Raw genomic sequence first — 21,649 nt, 5'->3', positions numbered from 1 at the left:
AAGGTTGGGGTGTTTTTTTGCAAAAACTCGGTTGGCATCCATTTCTCTCATAAATTTGCATCCGAAATCAACGTCGAATGTTTTCATTTGAATCGCTTAGCTACGATTAAATGAGATGCCGCATATGAAGAGCTTCAATGCTTGCTTGCTTTGCTTTATTCTGCTTTATTGCTTTGCTTTATTGCTTTATTGTGCTTTGCTCTGCTTGCTTGCTTGCTTGCTTGCTTGCTTGCTTGCTTGCTTGCTTGCTTGCTTGCTTGCTTGCTTGCTTGCTTGCTTGCTTGCTTGCTTGCTTGCTTGCTTGCTTGCTTGCTTGGACACGTCGAACCGAGTATAAAATCACTAACCGAGCCTTGCTGAGCACGTCTCAGGTGGTCTGGCCGCACCTAAGCTGAGGAGAGCGACACATGCTTAAGCCTCTATAAGGTTTCTTCAGGGGCTAAGTGAGCATGTTTCTACTTTTAAAAGAGGCGCTTCTTCGGAATGGTGACACGCCTCTCATGCGCGAGAAAATCGAAGGAACTGTGTCATGGTTGAGCCGCGCCTTTTCGACAGAAATCTCCAGAGGTCACATTAGGGACAAGCTCTGTATGTAGCCGCTCTTACGAAAGTGCTTCGAACAGAGTAGGCTTGCTTTGGTCAGCTTGAATTCTTCGTCACAGCAGCGAGTGCTTGCGCTGCGAGCTTTTGATCTTGAGAGAAACAGTGGAAGACGACACAGTCTCGGCCGTATTTGTTCATGGACACGGACGCAGAGTAGTACCTCGTGTTGAATCTGATTCTCAAGGTCGGCTGACGCGCTTTGTACGTCACAAAGCACGCAGCACGAGAAACAACGCGCGCTGAAAGCTCGCTCGGGTGCGTCGAAGTACCCCGGCTCCTCAACGTGACGTCACGGTGGCCGACATGGACGAGGTTTCCCTCTCCGCTGTTCTCCTCTCCTACGCTCGCACGGGGCGCGGGAGATTTGAACATCGCGATTTTAATTGGGGATTGCGCCATTGTTTTAGCCAAAATCGAAAAAATAATTTCACAGACCTGATCAGCAATGACAGTACTTCAAAACCCTGAAAAATTAGCTGATTCGAAAACCGCCTCAGTATCCCTTTAAGACAACGCATACGCTAGATTTACCTTTGTTCGCCCCGAAGCAACACGGTTTTGTGGCCCATGGGTTACGTGCTCGCCTCGCTATCTGGAAGTCCCGGGTTCAATTACTCGAACCTTCGGAAGAAATTTTTTTTTCTTTGGTACTGTGGTGACGTCACCAAGGATTTTTAGCGCGAAAGCGTTAAAGTCCCCGCGTTCACAAAAAAATCCGGGGCTGACGCTATCGACGTCGACGTTGGGAGCGGAAAATCATGAGCATGACTCTGGCAGGTGGTCACCAGAGCTGAACCAAGGAGGCACCTATGTCACGTGACCTTGCGACGTCATCACAACCTGGTCACCGTGGCAGGTGGTAGTTAGACACTTTTAGTTGGACGTACGCAGTGAGCTTGCGTACACAACGACACCGCGGGTAACGAATGCGCATGCGCAGAACGCAACGTATCTAGCCGCGCGTTGCGTACGCCCGCCCGCTGTAAAGGCGCGGTTATACTCCGACGTAGCGCGCGCGCGGGCGAGAGCCGGTTGTGGTCGGATACGTCACATCGGCGACGCTACGTCAGGCTCAGTTCGGGAGCTCTACAGTCCAGCCGCTCCGACGCGAGGCAGCGCATGCGCAGAACGTTCTTCGTTCGAAAACCGGCTGGGAGAGGAGGCGAGTGGCGAAGGGGGTAGAGGGGAGGAGTGGCGTGGGAGGCGCGCGCGGTGCATTCTGGGTGGGCGGCTTCGGCGCGGTCTCGGCGCGGCCCGCGCAAAATGCAGCCGGTTGCATTCCGCGCCGGGCTCCGTCAGACCGCGCCGGAAGCCGCCGAACACGCTGGCGGTCGGGCGCCGCTGAAGTATAGAGGGTCGCATTTCGCCGACGTGACGTCGCCGTGCCGCGCGCGCACGCGCGCGCGCGCTACGTCGGAGTATAACCGCGCCTTAAAGCATAACGTAGCGTACGCAACGCGGGACGCTACGTGCTGCGTAGAAAACATGGCGGCGACCATCTCGCCCGCTTCGGACCGATTTCACTTCGCCGCTGCTTTCTTCAATGCGATGGCTCGCTCTAAACTGTGCTGTTAGCTTTTATTTTGTCTACTCTCACCCACACTCCAAAATATTAGGGACAAATGCCCCTTGTTTTTCAGATAATGAGGCGATTTTTAACCTTTTAAGCCTAACTAAGGTTGTGTACGTTTATCGTCATAGCAACCGCACCTGTTGAATAATTTTTTTTAGTCATGTGCCTACTTTTGCACTTCATTAAACATTATACATTTTTTCCTTCATTAAAAACAGTAATATACTATTCATATTGTCAGAAACTGAAAAATGTTCAGCCGAGCGCTACAGCGCTTTCAGTGTTTGTCACTAGATGGCGACACAACACAACGGCTACGCGACTGCTCTGCGGCGGTACGGCCAACTATAAGTGTGACGGGGGTGTCCTTTACAGCGTACGGAACGTAGTGAGCGTTGCGTATGCAATGTCTAATGACTGGTCGGTCAAGAAAAGCAACCTGCGTCGTCGAGGGAAGGCCTGCACTACGCCAACCGCAAAGCCTGCCATCGCTGGGCAGAGGCGCATCGCTTAACCACTGTATCACTACGCCAGGAAGGGTAAGAGGACTCCCAGAGATCTCTGAATGTAAAGTAGATGGTTTTGTTTGGTTTGTTGGGGTTTAACGTCCCGAAGCAACTCAGGCTATGAGGGACGCCGTAGTGAAGGGCTCCGGAAATTTCGACCACCTGGGGTTCTTTAACGTGCGCTGACATCGCACAGCACACGGGCCTCTAGAATTTCGCCTCCATCGAAATTCAGCCGCCGCGGCCGGGATCGAACCCGCGTCTTTCGGGTCAGCAGCCAAGCGCCGTAACCACTGAGCCACCACGGCGGGGCGAATGTAAAGTAGAGAACGGCGTTTTGCTTACATAGAAATTAACCCATTACGCTATCGCGTCATAGCCTCAAGGCGGAGCTTAAATGCCCCCTCCAATTTTTCGTGATTACTTTTGCGGTGAACGAGGCCGGGTTTCGTTGAAGATGAGCCACAACATGTTTTCGCATCAAAACGCCACTAATCTGAAAACTGAAGAATGGCAGATTTTAAGAATTACAGTACCCAGTGTGACTCGAAACGCGCCACCCGGTGACAACCGTGCTTCAAGTGCGCACTGTGGTGCCTGCCAGCGGTGCTCTCGACAAAGAACGGGAACGTATCTGAGCATTTTAACAATAGGCAGATTTCATCGCGTCGTCAGCTCCTAGAAACCTGAAGACGTCGTTCTTGCACAATGAAAACAGCGCAAACTTCACGAAGGACGCAGAAAGGGGAGACGAGACGAGAGACGGCGCCTGTGTCTCGTCTTCCCTTTCTGCGTCCTTCGTGAAGTTTGCGCTGTTTTCATTGTGATGGACAACCAACTAGCTCATGATGTGTACTATCGCGCTCAATATGAGTTGCAACGCGCGGTCATCGACCGGAGCTCGTTCCGTGATGTGCCTCCTCCAAATAGTCGCTCAGAATTCTGGGAGAAACCTTTTCCTGAGCTGGAGTGCTGTTGTTTCATGGAACAGCAGTTTCTCCCAGAATTCCGAGCGACTGTTTTGAGGAGGCACACCACGGAACGAGCCCCGTACGATCACCGCGCGTTGCAACTCATATTGAGCGCGATAGTACCTACAGGCCATTCTTGCCATTTACCGACGCGTTCCCTTGTTAGGAGGCATGCTTTCATGCCGAGAACGTAACTACAAGTCACCACAATGAGCGGCGGAAATCGGCAGCCCTCAGGAAGAACTGCAAAATTTTAGCGACAGCTTATGCTACTATGTCAGTAATTTTACGCGATAGCGTATGCAGCTCGTTCGGTCGAAAAGCTGTCGCCGTGACCTAGGATTTACAGGAAGGCCTCAGAAACGTGACTGAAATATTCCCAGAAGTTTCAAATGAAAAAAAAAATAATAATAATTCCCCGGCATTGGGGTTCAAACCGAGGCCAGGGGTCTTTGGTTCAAGCGAGTTAGAGGGGCACCTAAGTGAACACGTCGTGGTATGTATGAACTTAAAATGTGTCGAAGATGTGTAGTGATGCTATAATTATAACAGAAAAAGGCGCTATAGCATCTACTATTAAGGCGAAGCTTAAGCGCTCTCCTAACTTCTTTTTTCTTTGGCAAAGCAAAAAAATTCAGGTAGAATGAAGCTTATCGTTTTGAAAAAAAGCTAGGAGAAGGCTTAAGCCGCCTTAATTACCTTAAAAGTGGAATGCCATTGCATTAAACTTCACATTTTTCGCAGATTCTGTCACAACTTTAGCTCGTGTTTGCGTCAGGGTCTTCGCAAATAGTTAATTCATCCCCATATTTCGATAGCTGGCTGCAATAGGAGGTATACTCAACGCTTTGACGGTGCCGACATTAATACATATAACAGTTTTTGGTCTGATTTTTGATTTCCGTCAATTCTCTATCAAGGTTTCTGTCTAGAAACTAGGTTGCTCACCATGGTAGGCAGGTTCTGATGACGTCAGTAGGTCATGTGACCTGTCTTGACCAATCAGGGATTTTGGTAACACCGGACATTGGCGGTGTTTTGGTGTGGTGGCGACTGTAATGCTACCGCATTAAAGATAAAAATAAGCACGATGAAACCAGAGGCCTTCCACGGCGCGACATTCTGCCACGGGTTGTGATGCCCTGATGCCACTGATGCAACGTCGAAAGCAGAGACGCGTGGAGAGCTTTAGCGTAGCTTGTGACAGCTCGAATGTCAATCCGGGCTGCGTAAGGTGCACTCCACGGCTCTTTGCGGTCGGCGCAGGCCGCAAATGGATTCGATCATGTTTGTGCCCACACTCGTATGCGCCCACAGAAGAAATGGTGCACTGCGATCTTCCGGCAAACTGTAGATGCGTCGTGCGGTGTAGACGGGTGGTAGGTCTTGTTGAAAACGAAAGTTTGAACTGACCATCCAAGACATGATAGGCATCAGTACGTAATAGAGGATGTCGTAGTATTTGTCTGATGATAGGTTCCCTTCAGTTCGTTGCAGTGGGGCCGGTACTTCTAGGAACATGGCCCGCCAGACGCCGACGGCAGTCCTACCACCTACAGCCCTATTCCGACTATAATCCGGGTCCTAAGGTCTGCAATTCCGACGCCACCAGGCTCGCGATTTAGAGTCCCAGACGGTTGTGAAGGTTGGCTATTACGAAAATACAATCGCCTTTCATTGGTCAACGTTCCGGTCGCTGGGCTCGCTAGCACACTTAGGCGAGCTGTTTTGTTTTCTTGGAACGAGCATCGCTTTTGCTCTGTCAGTCTCCTCCTAAGGTTACCTTCCGGGAGCCGTCGCTTCCCGACTGAGGCCGAAGCAAAACCGTCTGCCACTTCTCCGAATTCTTTGGTTGCGCCAAACGGGCTTGCGTACGCTGCCGCGATCACAACTTCACCCTCTGCGATGGTAGTTGCCTGTGGCCCTAGATCATTTGCGGCACAGCAGATGCGACCAGTATCGCTGTAGGCTTGTACGGTGCGGTTAATTGTGCGAGTTAACCGCCGCGTAATTTTAGCGTTATGACGCTGATAGTACGCGTTTAAATAGAGTTCCCCGATACTAGAATGACTGAAAAAAAAATATGACAGAGTTTTAACACCGTTAAACCGAGTACGTCGTGCGAAAGCCCTTGGTTTCAAATTAAATGCCCTAAATTGTCTTTCGAATTCCCTCGACTCTTGCCTAGACATTCCCTACATTGTCCTCCAAAATAATTTCCTTTGAAGTTTCGTACCGCGTGACCTTCCCCTAGCCATACCGTATCGTTCATTTCATCTCAAAGGTCACAGGTGAAAGGTGAAGGGTCAAAGTACAGGCTTCAGAGACTCATCTGCCTTTTGGGGATTGCTAGTGAAGCAGTGCTTTCGCACTAAAACTTTTACTGACTCGAGCGAAGCCATCTTCGTCTTTTGTCCAAAGCCCTTACGGAGACTACAGCAGCTCTCTCCCGGTCCACCAGACGTCGCTTACAGGTTTGAGCTGAACAAAGCCTCCTCCCACTGCCCCAGTGATGGGTTTTGTACATCGAGGCTTACCGTGCTGCGTTGGAAGCCCCACGAAGTGTGATATAAAGTGGCCAACTCCCCGCAGAGCGGACAGGTGACCCTTTATAGGCCGCTGCTTAATTCCACATTAAAAGCAGCCACAGTTCGTCTGAGTCACTACATATTGATGTCTTGGCGCGACTTGGGGGAGTTTTTTTCATCCGCGTAATCAGGTGATAAGAAAACGAACGAAACAACCAATGCTGCACTCGTTTTGCATTATGTAAGCCGCAGCGCAGAAGTCGTCACGAAGGCGATGGAAACCGATAACGCTTTCATTGTGCCACGAGCAGACGACGCGGGGGAGGCTGCCGATTGTTAAAATGACCGAACCTTTTCCCTTAGTTTTCGAACCCGCCGCTAATCGGCCCCACTGTGCGCCCGGAAAGTGCTGCGGCCACACGGTCGCGCGTTGCATGTCATAGTGAGCGCGACTGTACATCGATTCACATGGACGAGGATCAGAGCTTGCGGTAAATCATTCCCCTTTCCAGACCCGGGAGCCAATGTACATGGGCCATGTGCCCATCGGTACAACTACGCAAAACTTTCGCCATTTCTACCAGGTACGTATCATGTTTCACTTTTTGGTTGAACGCTCTAGAAAAGCGCGCAGAGAAACACGAGGAATTTGGATGCAACTCTGCAATCTTGGCAATCTTACAGTGCCATAGCAACGTGCTGCGCCGCTTTCGTAGCGCTTTCAGAGCATTAAAGGAATCCCGAAGTGCCTGGCGTATTCAGAATATTAAGCTGACGGAATATGTCAGACCCATCAAAACTCACAGCCGTTCATGGAAATCAAACCGTTAGAAAGTCAACGCATACCATAGACCTCGCCGTTGCAATCGCACTGGTCACCTGCAGCCGCTTCATGCAAGGGCTGAACGCCAGATAGCCTCCTGGTTGCCACGGTCCTTTTCTCTGCGGTTCTAACTCCCATGTGACCTCATGAGAGACTGTCTCCTAACCTCATCAGCTTGTCAACCATCGCTAGGGAAACTAGGCGTATACTCTCAAAGCCGCTCAGCACACACGTACGCTCCCAGAATGCCTGGGCCGGGATGTAAGTCACTGTGGCCTTGGCAGTAATGCTCTCCTTGCCCCCCCCCCCCCCCCCCCCCCGCCTTTGCATGCCAAGCCCACACCGCCTGAGAATGCAAACAAATTATTATTATTAGTCTTAATGTAGCATACAAATAAGAAAAATACAGGCACACCAGGGTGAAGTCCTCTCGCGCTGTTGGAAGCAAGCCCGCAGAGGAGTACTGAATTTCATGTCACAGAGACGAATGCTGCCATTTATGTCCGAACCACATATTACCGAGCCATCCCCCCACCCCTTCATGGCGCTCATACAATGAAGTACATACATTTCGAGGCCACGCGCCTAAAATACATCATATCGGATGGAACAACAAATGCTTGTCCGAATACTTTCAGTGTCTTAAAACGCTGCATTTAAATATTTTTGTTACTGCAAACAAAGCGGTGTTTCTTGCAGGTCTACCGAGCCAAAAACTTCGTTATGTATGACTATGGTGCAGGGGAAAACATGAAACGGTACGGCCAGGTAAGTAGGCTACAATATAATTGCAATTTGCCGCCTTGCTTTCAAAGCTTATTTGTCTGCAAAGGTCCTTTGCAAACGCCGTCTGGTTCGATTTCAACCACGCTTGGCGGCTTTATCTTTTCTTTTTAGCTCAGCACGCAGGCTGAAGCAAGAACACTGATTGCCCAGGGTAATCGCGCCTTGGTTTCTATATCCTACGTGCAGAGATACTGCAATTCTTTGTTCACCAACTACGCGGCGCTCAAATCTCGCCAGATTTCTCATAATTACAGGTTTAAAATATCCCCATTGAGTTACGTGGTGTTCGCTCTGGCACGCACGCACGCACGCGCACACACACACACACGCACACACGCACACGCACACACACGTACGCGGCACACGCGCGCACACACACACACACACACGCACGCACGCCCACACGCGCACACACACACACGCACGCGCACGCACGCACGCGCACACGCACACACACACACACGCACACACACACACAACACACACACGCGCGCGCGCGCGTGTGCATACGTGCATACATAATACATACATACATATGTACATACATACATACGTACATACGTACATGCATACGTACGTACACACGTACATACATACGTACGTACACACGTACATACATACATACATACATACATACATACATACATACATACATACATACATACATACATACATACATACATACATACATACATACATACATACATACATACATACATACATACATACATACATACATACATACATACATACATACATACATACATACATACATACATACACGCATACATGCATACACGCATGCATACATATATGCATACATACATCCTTGAATCCATTCATACATCCTTGAATCCATCCATTCATACATGCATGCATCCACACATCTGTACATCCATTCATACATCCATGCATCCATACATCCATACATGCGCACATAGAGTCGAACCCTGTTATAACAAAACGGTTTATAACGAAATAATGGATATAGCGAAGGAATGACGATTCCCCTAAGATACTCGGTCAACACGGGCTGTAGCCATCTACTGCTATAACGGAGTTATCGCCAGGCCCCTTCAACTTCTTTATAGCGAGGTGCAACTACATGAAAGCTGGACATGTTTATAAAATTTTAATGTGCGCGGTGTCTGAGGAGGACATATCACCATAAAACATCAAAATTTTCGCTGCGTTCCTCAGCTTGTCAGCTTGTTACCGGACTAAGATTTATTTTTTATGCGATAGCATTAGTATGACCATGACTGCGAAGTAGCTGTGAATCTGTATCACACAAATACTGCCTTCGTCAAAAAGCCTCCAGGCCGCAGAGTTTACTCTGGTGACCTGTAGTGGGACATACACTCCATATATCTGGCCTGGCGAGGTTTGACCAAGACATGCGCACGCTGAACTTCACATGCGTGCTTTATCTTGCACCTGATGCCGCGAGATTCGTTCAGTTAGAATACTGCGACTATCCGGCGATATCCCAAGAAATTTTTCTGTAGTTCCGAGCAGGCCATTTGACCACGTTTTCTCCGATACGTCCTCCGTAACTAAACTGCAATATTTATCGCGAAATTCCAGCTATTCGAGAAATTTTTGTTCCTCGCACAATTGTAAACCCTTGTTTCAGCAATACACTGAACTAAAGGAGGTTATTAACGGTCGGGGCTGTATAACAATGGAGCTTTATAAATCGCACTGTCGAAACACTGAAGCGCGCTAACGCCTTCCATGCTTTCTAAAAAATGCTGACACTGCCGCGAAAATCTAAGAACACTTAATCCAGCCTTAATCTTTGAGAAATTCGTGGTCAATCATCATTTCGCATGATTCATCACCGTGCTGTTCAGAAGTAACCAGAAAGCCGGACCAGGGGGCACTAATAAAAAAATGCCTGGTTCGCTAGAGATGAAAAACTACGTCGAGCCCTTTTAAAACCGTGTATATATTTTCTATGTACTACTTACAGCCTCCATTGAATTTCTACAGATGCTTCCTGTTGTCTATTCATAGTCTATAGACTGCCTATAGACAGATGCCCACTAAAAGCGCAAGGCCCCAAATCTGTAGATTGTACATATATACTGTCTATAAGATTTGTATTCTCTATAGACTAGTTTATAGGAATATTTGATAGAATGTCTTTAGAGTTTATTGGTAAAAGTCTATGAGCAGTTTATAGACTGTCTAAAAAATTTTTTGTAGGTTCGGTGCCCTATCAGAGAGAACCGGCCCGTCAGGTAACAATATTATTGCGCTGACGTGCGGAACAAGAAGAGTAAGAATAAATAGCTACCGAAAGGCAGTGTTTGTCTTTCAAAGAAGGTGTTCAACGCACCTTATGTTTTTTATTGTTATAGACATGAAAGGAGAGGCTAGTGTCTGGTAGCGGTGCCGGCTACTCGTATTCCATATTAGAGCAAATAACTATAGTACTGACGACATAAGGGGCAAGAGAACACTATTTACACAACGCAGAGCACACAGCGCGCACTTAGAAATTACATAATTAATCAGCAAGCATAACCACAGCGAATGCTAAGTTGCCAATAAACACAATAAATAAGCAAGGCCATAGACGGGGAGATGATAGCGTATCAACAAGCACAAACAAGAGCGTTGCAATAAGCATGGATATACGATGATGAAAATAAGCAAGGACATGTGAACGTAAGCATAAGGCCGGAATCGCATTCACGTTAAGGTTAAACTGAAAATTGTTTGTCAGATAACCATCGCACTCATCCACGGCAAAGTCGGTCCGGTAAAGCGAACACTATAAAGACAACGCAACCTAGTTCATCCGCCAAGACGGAAGGAGCAGTGGGACGCTGTTGTCGACCGCGTACTCATATAAATGAGCAACATCGGCCATGCTACGGCGTACTCGCTCTAGTCGGAAATGGGCGGCTTGTCGATTGACAAATAAGACTGAGTTAGACGTGCGAAGAGGATGCGCACGACTGTTTAAGTGGCAAACTGACGACACGATGAACACTGTTAGTGTCAGCTAATATGTTGCTTAGCTACGAATGTACAACCTGTATGTCAGTTACTACTTCGAGCGCCACGACCAGAGCAAATGAGTGCGCTGAGGCGAAATGAGGAATTTCATTAATGCTGTCTCCTGGCAGTGTTCTTATTTTAATGTGAAAGCGTAAGACGACTATGTTGACGCCGGAAGTGTCCGCAAAATGTGTCGCCAGAAGGGTGTCCGCTGTAACCTCATCGGTCATAGGGCGTCATGAGACATTAGAACAAAAATGGCTGCGGCTTAACTTGGTTAAGCCTGGATAGTATTCTAGTTCACTATAAGCCTGGAGAATGCGAAGCATCATCTTGTCGCGTAATTTGGAGGCGCACAACCACAGCGACGGCGCGAGGTGGGCCCCCGTTTCTCCACTGTCGTGACGCCATCGTGTCACGTGGTGTTACGTCATGTATCACGTGATTTGGAGGCGCACAACCACAGCGACGGCGCGAGGTGGGCCCCCGTTTCTCCACTGTCGTGACGTCGTCGTGTCACGTGGTGTGACGTCATGTATCACGTGATTTGGAGGCGCACAACCACAGCGACGGCGCGAGGTGGGCCCCCGTTTCTCCACTGTCGTGACGTCGTCGTGTCACGTGGTGTGACGTCATGTATCACGTGATTTGGAGGCGCACAACCACAGCGACGGCGCGAGGTAGGCCCCCGTTTCTCTACTGTCGTGACGTCATCGTGTCACGTGGTGTGACGTCATGTATCACGTGATTTGGAGGCTCATAACCACGGTGAAGGGCTGAAGTGGTAGCTAAAGTAGTATGCTTCGCATAAAATAAGAAAATTGGGGACTAAGTGTGAATTGAACCCGGGCTGCCGGCGTTCGAGATGACGTGACAGGATGACGCAAAACTTAGAAATAACGTCACACCCGATGTGAGTCGCAACAGCTGCCATGCGCAGACAGAAGAAATGACACCCGCGGCGCAAAACCGCTCCCGCCTAAGCGGGTACCGGGTAACACAGCTGCAAACGAAATCCAGTGATGTCATCACTGGTGGACCTCATTGTGGTGGCAGTATTCAGCAGAATTCTGAGCAACTGTTTGTCGTAGAGCCTACCGGGTGGTGTCATAGCATTTCTCACTTGCGCGGGACATCACGCTTGCCGCGTGGAATTCCGGCCAATTTTTCAATTCCCGTTTACAATCCTTGGACCCAGATCTGAAGCTCCGGCTACCATCAGGCCTACCACGACGAGAAGAAACTTTGCTGTGTCGCCTCTGGCTTGGTGTAGCTTTCACCAACCACTACTCATTCTTAATCGGTATGGCTGATAGTCCTGCATGTTCCATCTGCGGGCATGATGAGACCATAACCCACATTCTTTGTGACTGCCCTGCCTACACCACCGAAAGGCAGTCTCTCAGCCGTGCGCTGGAGCGCCTAGATCCACGCCCTTTCACGGAAATGAAGATTCTTGGCCACTGGCCGCGGCGGTCGCCGGCGGAGAAGGCCTCCAAGGCACTGCTCCGCTTCTTGAGAACTTCTGGCCTGCACGATAGGCTATGACTTCAACCAACAGTGACGTTTTATAGTGACTTCAATTTTCTGTCACTCTCCTCTCTCTTTCTTTTTTTTTATCCCCTCATCCCTTTCCCCCCGTGTAGGGTAGCAAACCGATTACTCTTCCGGTTAACCTCCCTGCCTTTCCTCTTCTATATCATCCTCTGAATATAGCTTACATTTTTCAGTCCAGTTGGAGGCTAGCTTGCGACAGGGGTTCGGAACGATGACAAGATGACATCGGAGAAGATGACATATTTCGGACAAGATGGCATATTTCATCTTGCTGTAAATAATTGAACACGTCATTGCTGATCGCATAAATGAATTCCTAAATCGGCAGTCCATTTTATCCAAATTTCAGCATGGTTTTCGTAAGGATATTCAACAGTAACCCAATTAGTAACAATTGTTCACTCGATTGCATTGATCTTAGACAGTAATGGCCAAGTTGACCTAATATTTTTAGATTTTAGCAAGGCTTTTGACAAAGTCTCTCATGATAAATTAATTCTAAAGCTTAAATCTATTGGACTTCCTAGGGTATTACTTACCGGAATTTCAAACTATTTAACTAACCGTAAGCAGTATGCCTGAATTGATGGAGCTCGGGGAATCGGGCACTCTTGCAGTCACTTCTGGAGTGCCTCAGGGGAGTGTACTTGGACCTTTATTGTTCTTATCATATATAAATGACATCTTCGACACAACTGTTCCGGGTGTAGATATTCGTTTGTTCGCGGATGATTGCTTGCTGAACTGAGATATTACATGTTCTAATCATCAGATTGACCTAAACACCTCTCTAACATCCTTACATGGTGCCAGAAATCGGACATGGCCTTAAACAAAGAAAAAACAAACTTCCTTCGCGTGACACGTAAAAAAAATTTTTTTGACCACAGGTGTCATCTCGGACAAACACCACTACAAGAAGTTTCCAGTTTTAAATACCTAGGTGCAACATTAACTAACTATCTGTCCTGGAATTCACATGTGGAAAATATCTGTTCGTCCGCCTTTCGCAAACTATGTTTTTTCAGAAATAAACTTTCCAAAGCCCCCCCCCCCCCCCCTTAAGGTTAAACTTCTCGCGTTTAACTCACTAATCAAGCCTAAGCTCGAATATGCATGCGTGGTGTGAGATCCTTATACTAATACCAATATTAAGAAAATTGAAAGAATCCAAAGAAAAGCCGTAAGATTCATTTATTCTAAATTTTCACCTTTTGATTCTCCGTATGAGCTAGTGAAATCTAACCGTATCCAACCTCTTGAGGCAAGAAGAAAAAATATTAGACGAGAATTTCTTTCCTTGCTCATAAATAACAAATTGGCTCTTGATCCTGCACCATATTTATCGTTTTCAGCTACACGCATCACACGTCACCATCATCCCGGTTCACTTACCCCGTACTTTGCTAGAACTGTCACATTTAAATTTTCCTTTTTCTCGCGTACCATGAGCGAGCGAAATTCTCTGACACGATAAAATGTAAGCGCATAGTCATCCTGCATGCCTTTTTTTAACTTTTCTTTTTATTTTACTTGTTGCCCGTGTATCTGTGTTATCTAATATGTATTTGTTCTGCTTGGATCTGTAACATGATCTGCAGTATGAAATAATTTAAAAAAAGAAGTAAAAGATATGCACCTTCAGTTGCATGGTTTAAGGCGCGGTTGAGGTGTTCACCAAGATGTCGAGATTTGAGCTCTACTGCGCCCTTTCCTTTTCTGAAAACACAAGCTTTCACATTCCTCCACGTAAGCAGGCTTAAGTGCCCTCAAAATTTTAAAATAGAAACATGTCAGGTGCAAATTAAAGTTTAGAATGTCCTCTTATTAAGCAGCACATGACTTTTAATTAGGCCCCTATGGTATTGCAGTTGCGCCGTCGGTAATGCAGCATATACTAGAGCTCAGTATATTAGCAAAAAAATTAAAGCCCAGGAGGAGAACTTATTGCACATCCTATAATGTTTTTCCTTTAAAGCAGTGGAGGAACTTTGACCATTTTCTTTTAATTTTTATCATTAGAAGGTGAACGACAAACAACTTTTAGCTTCGTTGTATTATGGTTTCTCGCACAGATTACACCGCCACCCTACCCTCTGGAGCGCATTCGACTGCCAGTAGCCCTGTTTTCATCGCTGGGGGATACAATAGCCGACGAGAAAGACGTGGAAGACCTGGTTGCCAGACTCGGCTCCAACGTTGTCCTTCACCACGTGGTTCCTGAACAGGATTTCCGTCACCTGGATTTTGCCACTGGATACAGGGCGAATGAGATCTTGCACGACGTCGCCATTGAAACAATACGGAAGTACGCAATCTAGAAACCATGATGTCTCATTACTGCGGATGTCGGATGAAAGTACCATCGCTGATCTCTGCTACTCCATCCGCAGCGATATAGCCTAAAAAAAGCAGGGAGCATTCAGGAGTAGGTGTTTGCATGACTGCTGCATGAAATTTCACGAACATACTAACTATTACTCATTGACATCCACCCGAGCGCAGCCATATGGCTACAAACGGCCGGACCAGGACGAATTTTTCTTTAACTACGAAGTTTCTGAGAAAGCTGTATAGCTTTCCTTTGTAGCCGTATGGCTGCGCTCGGGTGGATGTCAATGAGTAATTACTCCCTTATTACAAATCTACTCCACATTGGGGGATTCCCCTCAACATTTGGTCACCACTGTTCCCACTTCGAGTTATTGATCAATTCGCTCTCGCCCTACCATAAGCTTGCCGTCCCGGTTAGCTCAATGGATAGAGCGACTGCTCCGGTGAAGCGGTGGTCCCGGGTTCGAACCCCGGACCGGGACGAATTTTTCTTTAACTACGAAGTTTCTGAGAAAGCTGTATAGCTTTCCTTTGTAGCCGTATGGCTGCGCTCGGGTGGATGTCAAGGAGTAATTACCCCTTATTACAAATCTACTCCACCTTGGGGGATTCCCCTCAACATTTGGTCACATACTAACAATATTAATAATTTTGCTACTTCTATATGTAGTTTTATTGTAAGAATCACGAGTGTATTCAGTAATTTCCACGGTTTAATAAGACGATTTTGTATAGTTGTGCGCTCTAAGCTTGAATACACACCACTGCGGAACTGTACTGACTATAATTAACACTAGAGAAGAAAATGCTCAACGTTTTCTTCGGATGTATCACGTAATTATCTTGGTTACCGATTTCACTACGAGTGCACCACAATGCTCAGAGAGAGCAACCTTGACGATTTGTCGTCTAGTAGAGACAAACAGCATATACTCTTTTAGAAATGTCTATACGCCTTAACTGGTTGTCTTGACATCTTAGAATCAATCTTAGACTTCAGCACCAGAATGTTTTTTTTTGTGTGTGTGAATACGCATTGTCGTGCTAACCCTGTAATCCGCGTGGAATTGTGACTTGATAGTCTAGCGAACCTTAGTGGCGGTCATGTTGTCAATATTGCTGTGTCCTCCCTTGATGCATTCAAGCTTTCGTTGCATCTTTGAGTGGTATGTGCTTGTATGTGTACCATAATCAAGGCTGTTGTTGTTAATTAGCGTAGTAAATTAATAATCAAATAAAAACGAAAATAAACAAATAAATAGATTATTTCAAGCCCAAAATAAAAAGAATGCTTCTGGGTTTCCATGCCAGCGCCTACGTTTAGAGTGATGACAACGGTTGTTTGGTCGCGAGATGCCACATAGTTTCTAAAGAATTGATAACCTGTCGTGCAGACATGAAGCTTGAAAATCCGTATTTAAAACACGAATATTAAGCCTGGTAGTTGTACTGGCTGATTTCGTCGCCCAGACAGTAAAAAACCCAGGCTTTTGGAATAATACTGCGGCGCCCCGAAATTATATTTGTGACTCCAAATGGCGTAGTTGTCGTCATCCCTAGTGACGAAGTTGATCATCGAGGCACCCTTTAATGTTTTTTTTTTTTATCACGCGCGCCATCTCGAGGTGCGTGCTTTCATATGAAGCTGCTTTCATATGAAGCTTTCTTCATGTGGCTCGCAGTGAGAACATGATCAGAAGGTAACCCGGCTGACAAGCTCCTGACATGACACTAAGATCATGCCACGAGGACTCGTTGCTATTCACTATCATGGTCTCCCTCGTGGGCAGTGAGACCGCACAGTGCGACGGGCGAAGCTGTGGGTAATACAGTGCATATCCGACAAGCGAGAGAGGTTTCAGCGGGAAGCCCAAACAAATTGGAAGAAAGTAACCTTTTTGTTACTAGCTAGTGTTATAAGAGACCTTAAGTCTAGGGTCTTTCTCCCATTGTTTTTAGTCTTGGCGTATACATATAATAATTTTATTTGATGTTTAACCAAAATCAGCTGGTCTATCAAAGTTGTCGCTTGAGTAATTAGCCACACATATCCATTCACACATGATAATGAATGACGCCCTGAATCATTATAACTTCAATACGACATTTATTATCATTAGTATCATTTTACGAAGCCCACCACCAGAGCTTATCTCTAGGCATGAGCATCAGCGCACTAGCAAAGCCACACTTAAGGTGTGTCGGAATGATAAGCCCAGCGGTGATATCTTATCAATTAAGAATTTATGAGGCAGCAAATGAGGTCAAATTTCAAAGAAGCACAACTGTTACACATGGAGACTCGGGTGCAGTCTTCAAATTTTTTTGGGCTTCAAATTTTTTGGGGCTTATGTTCGTAAATGTGAGATCGATGCTGCTATAAAGAAGTCTCGGCGCTTGGCCGTTCAAAATTTAAACACGTTTCGGGTGACATTGAGATTCAGGTAAGTGTTACAGCCTATTTTGCCCAAGTAAATGAATAAAACTGCTTCCAAAAATCAATGTTGAACAACTAGGCGCGAGCATAATTATCTCAGGCGTAAAAATTTATGTGATGACGGAACATCTCTAAGGCCATCTAGGGGTTGTTCATTGTGTGCCTGTCACTAAATGATTCATCCAACATGCGCTCTTACGCAATAGAGTTCACTAGTACTAGTAGCAAATGGACGACTGCACAAAGTCTATTTGAACTACTACCAAAAAAAAACATATCCTGTGTTGGTAGCTCCCGTTTTCCTGCACAGCTTTCAGCGAAAGTGTCTGGACCCCTATCAGCTGCTCTGTATTCAGATTGAGGTGCCCCACTAGGCCGTGCTCTCATTCCCTCTTAAAACATGCGATAAGAGTACTGGCTTGTGTCACGAAGTCCATGACACCTGTTTTTTTCATGCACGCCAACGACGACACTCTCTGGACTGAACCCGAAAATCATGCAACGAGACAAGAATCATTGAGGGCACTTGACTATCTGGTACTGGTTTTTCAATTCAAGGCACTGGTTCCTGCAGTGTCCCGCTGTTTCCTCTGCGAATATTGTGGTGTCTTCCGCTGAGGCAAATATGGCCTGGAAATCGAGGCTACCCAGGTGTTAATTTGACTCATATTCTTCAACTGAACTCCATTCCCTTCATGTCTGTGCAACCATGTATCTATTTGCACGGTAACTGTAATGATAACATGCTAGCTAAACGGTCGCGGACACCAGAATTCGTGTACAAGTGTGGGACTCGCATGAAAATCTATTCACGCTTGAAAATGAGCACGTAAATAGTAAGCGTAGCGGCCGCGAAACACGCGAAGACCTTTGAAATGGTTATTGTTCCGCCCTTTATTCTGCGCAGAGCAGTCGTCTAGTTTTTGGGAGCTGGAGCTCGACTCAGGCCTGCCGGGGAACATTTTAAAAAGAGCCAAAACTTGAGCTCAAAGTGGCCAAAAGTAGCCATGCCATTCAATCTTAGCGCCAAGTTTGTAGCCAAATAGAATAGAAGTGATATTAGGAATATGACTGTTATGAAAGAAAAATAACTGTTGGCATTATTTAAACCAACGCAAGAAACACAATAAAGACCCCGTAGTTTTAGCCCTTTTCTTTGTCTTCAAGGCACAGGTACGTTGCAAATAGATGAATTATTAAATGCTCAGTGCGTATAGATAGTGTGATCGTTCGATAGCAATTTTGTGACGTTCTAGCCAACAACCCAGTAGGACATTGAAGCTGTTTTAACCTTGAAGCCGTAGATCGAACTTGATTCGTGTAATCACCGTAAGGCAGTCGAGCTCCATTTCGTTCCACACTTTTTATTAATTTATCATAGGAAAACACGCGCTCAGCATCAGAGTTGACAACTCAACGTGACAAAATTTTGTGCCTTAATGCGCCAGGTGCGGAAAAGGCCATTCGCTGCCAGTGTCTGCACGATCCGGCCACTACGTGCCATAAACTCAAGCATGATTTGTGATCAAGTTCGCACAGCATGCTTATTGTTTGCATTGGTGAAAACAGCGCGAAAGAAGAAGCCCGAAGGCGAAACGAGGAAGTGACAGGAAAGAGCGCTGACTGACAACTGAATTTATTGAGCGAAACTCGCGCAATATATAGGAAGGCAGTGCCAAAGATAGTCAGATGCAGTCAACGTCACATGGTGCAAAGAGCCATAAAAGCGATAAAAACAAAACAAGGTGAAAAGCTAACAGTGAACTGAATATCAAAAGGGATGGTAACAAAATGAAAACTACACTCAATGACTATACACAGTTAATGTCACATGGTGTAAAGAGCCATAAAAGCGATAAAAACATAACAGGGTGAAAAGGCTAAAAGTCAGCAGAATCTCAAGGGGATGGTACCAAAAAAAAATACATTATGACAAACAGTTAATGTCACAAGGTGTAAAGAGCCATAAAAACCGATAAAACATCCATAGCAGGTAACAAGGGTAAAACCGATAAAAAAATGACGAAATGGAATTGTGGAAAGAATAAAAACTAACTGAATCTAACAACGTATGGCTAAAAACATGCACAGACCTTAACAATAAAACGATGAAACAGTGACACTCAACGATAGAAACACGCGTAGTTAACAATAAAAATTTAGCAATGTTGTTCCAAAAAGGCAAGTTCACTCCTGTACAATGATTTTGACGCGTCACTGACACATTCCAAGCCCTTTCTTTTTATAAAGAAAGCCTCCTTCAACTCCCGGGCTACGCTGTCTCTACTCCTATCAAGAACAATAGTGTCGCGTAATCGAGGCATGCATTTACAATCTTTGCAACGAAGCGCTAGATTAGAGCCAGTGCCTTTTTCAAGTGAGCGCTCATGTTCCCTTAAACGTTCGTTCAGGCACCTTCCGGTTTGACCAATATAAACTTTGTCGCATGTAAGCGGAATCTGGTAAATCACACCTTCCCTACACCTGACGAACATGTTGGCATGCTTTACGCCACAGGTTTGCTGTCTTGGCTTTTCATTATTTATCCTGTGACACAACGTAGCTAGCTTGCAAGGGGCAGAAAAGACTACGGGAATCTCATATTTATTTGCAACCTTTTTCAAATTATGTGCTACCCGGTGGGAATACGGGATAACGGCAGGCCTCACCCTCCTATTGCTTTCCTGAGTAACGTTTTTCTTCTTGCCTTTAACTTTCTGAAGCAGAGCTTCAGTCACTGCCGAAATCACAGTCTGCGGAAAACCTGCCTGTATTAACCGTGCGGTCTGCAGTTGGAAGCTCTCTTGCATGCAATGCTCGCATGATTTTGTTAGTGCAGATCCTAATCCTGATGTGGCTATGGCTCTTTTAACTGTTTTTGAGTGAGCTGACTCGTAGGACAACAGCTCTTTTTGACTTCGAGGCTTGTACATCCAACAGAATCTATCTCGTTCCAAGGAGAGTTCCAAATCCAAAAACTGTAACTTGTTGTTTTGTGGAAATTCACAAGTGAATTCCAAACCATGGCTCAGTTCATTAAATGCATCTAGAATTTCATTTACAGTGGCTCTGTAAGCTGGTGCGTCTTGCTTGGTTAATACAACTAAAAAATCGTCGACATACCTGAAAACCTTTAATACTATGCTCTTGTCGAACCTATCGTCCAGATCTTTGTCAACTGCTTCGAGAAAAATATTACTCAACACTGGCGCTACACAGGACCCTATACAAATTCCTTTCTTCTGTATGTACACCTGATTGTCAAACTCGACCACAGTAGCACTAAGGTAGAATTCCAGCAAAGAAAGAAAACTCTCCATTGAAATACCCGCTGAATTTTGAAACAACACACCTTTCTTTTCAATGCAAGACTGAACAGCTGAGAACAACTCTTTGTGTGGAATGGAATAGAAAAGGTCCTTGGCATCTACCGAAAACACACTTCCAATGCCTTTGCAGGATTGAAAGAAAGCAATAATTTCCGTCGAGTTCTTCGTACAGAAGGGATCATCAACGACAAGCGAGTTTAAATGCCTTAAAGGGACACTGAGGAGAAATTGAAGTTGGCTTGTATCGACAGAATACCAGCTCCTGATTACAAAAACGCCACTCATACTGACAACAAAGCTCTTGTAACGTAGAAAAGAGCAAGAACCAAAATACAGGTATCGCCGCCACAGGCCAAACTCGCAAGTGCAAGCGTCATGACGTCATATAACAAAACAGTGTTGCTAGAACCAATGGTTCTAGCAACGCTAGGACACGAGAAGCACAAATCACTGAGGCGCAGCCAATGCATGCGCAAATCTCCTTGACGTCGCCAGATGGCGCCACGTGCCGGGCAGCTACGCGCTCGCCTGAAGCATCGGGACCAATCAGCGCCTGCTCGCCGGCGTTAGGCGGGCTCCCGGTATTCCGCTAGCGGTATCAAGGTACACGGTATGCTAAAGGTGTCTATTTGCGAGAACTTCGTTGACGACTTCGAGAACGAGATCCATCGTAACGCTCGCAAAACGCCGGTGCAAACGTAAGCGAAGCGACTGTAGCGACGGCCGCAATAGCCGATAGATGCCTTCAACGTGCGGCCGGCGGTAGCTTTCTTTTCGGCTGCTGCTAGGCCGCACTGCTGGCCGCCAGAAATCACGGAGTCTGCGTCACGTCATGTCACGTCATGTTTCACGTCACTTAGTCCTCTGTCGTCATAGCCGAATCCCAAGTTTGAATCACAGCGGCGGGAAAAACCTTTTCAACTTCGAATCCAAATCTCTTAGAAATAAATGCATTTTTCGCTGCCGGCCAAGTGGCAGCAAAGCCATGACATGCCGAACTATCGGATTTTGCTATAAAAAATATATTAATAGTGCTCTCCTCGGTGTCCCTTTAACAGGTACTGGCTAATAAGCCTTTGGTAAGTGTAGCGCTCACTAACAATACACCGGAACGGAACCTCCTCTTTGTGAGTCTTTGCAGTAAAAAACATGCTAAGAGTCTTTTCTTTGCACTTACTTATAGAATTTGC

General features: G+C 46.2%; 1 protein-coding gene across 1 annotated transcript in view; it reads left to right on the top strand.

Moving 5' to 3' along the window:
- LOC149339740 (lipase member N-like) overlaps positions 1-14,680 on the top strand; it is a 30,856-nt gene extending 16,176 nt beyond the window's left edge. Inside the window, exons 7-9 of the mRNA XM_089550984.1 lie at positions 6,694-6,765; positions 7,704-7,772; positions 14,435-14,680. Of these exons, the coding sequence (XP_089407110.1) occupies positions 6,694-6,765; positions 7,704-7,772; positions 14,435-14,680 (387 nt within the window). The remainder of the gene's footprint in view (positions 1-6,693; positions 6,766-7,703; positions 7,773-14,434) is intronic.
- The last annotated feature ends 6,969 nt before the right edge of the window (positions 14,681-21,649 follow it).

The sequence above is a fragment of the Amblyomma mixtum genome, chromosome 6 (genome assembly GCF_055824585.1).
Source record: "Amblyomma mixtum isolate Tamu chromosome 6, ASM5582458v1, whole genome shotgun sequence".
Lineage (NCBI taxonomy): Eukaryota > Metazoa > Arthropoda > Arachnida > Ixodida > Ixodidae > Amblyomma > Amblyomma mixtum.
Note: the sequence above shows the minus strand (reverse complement) of the source record. Positions and strands in the feature narration are given on the sequence as shown.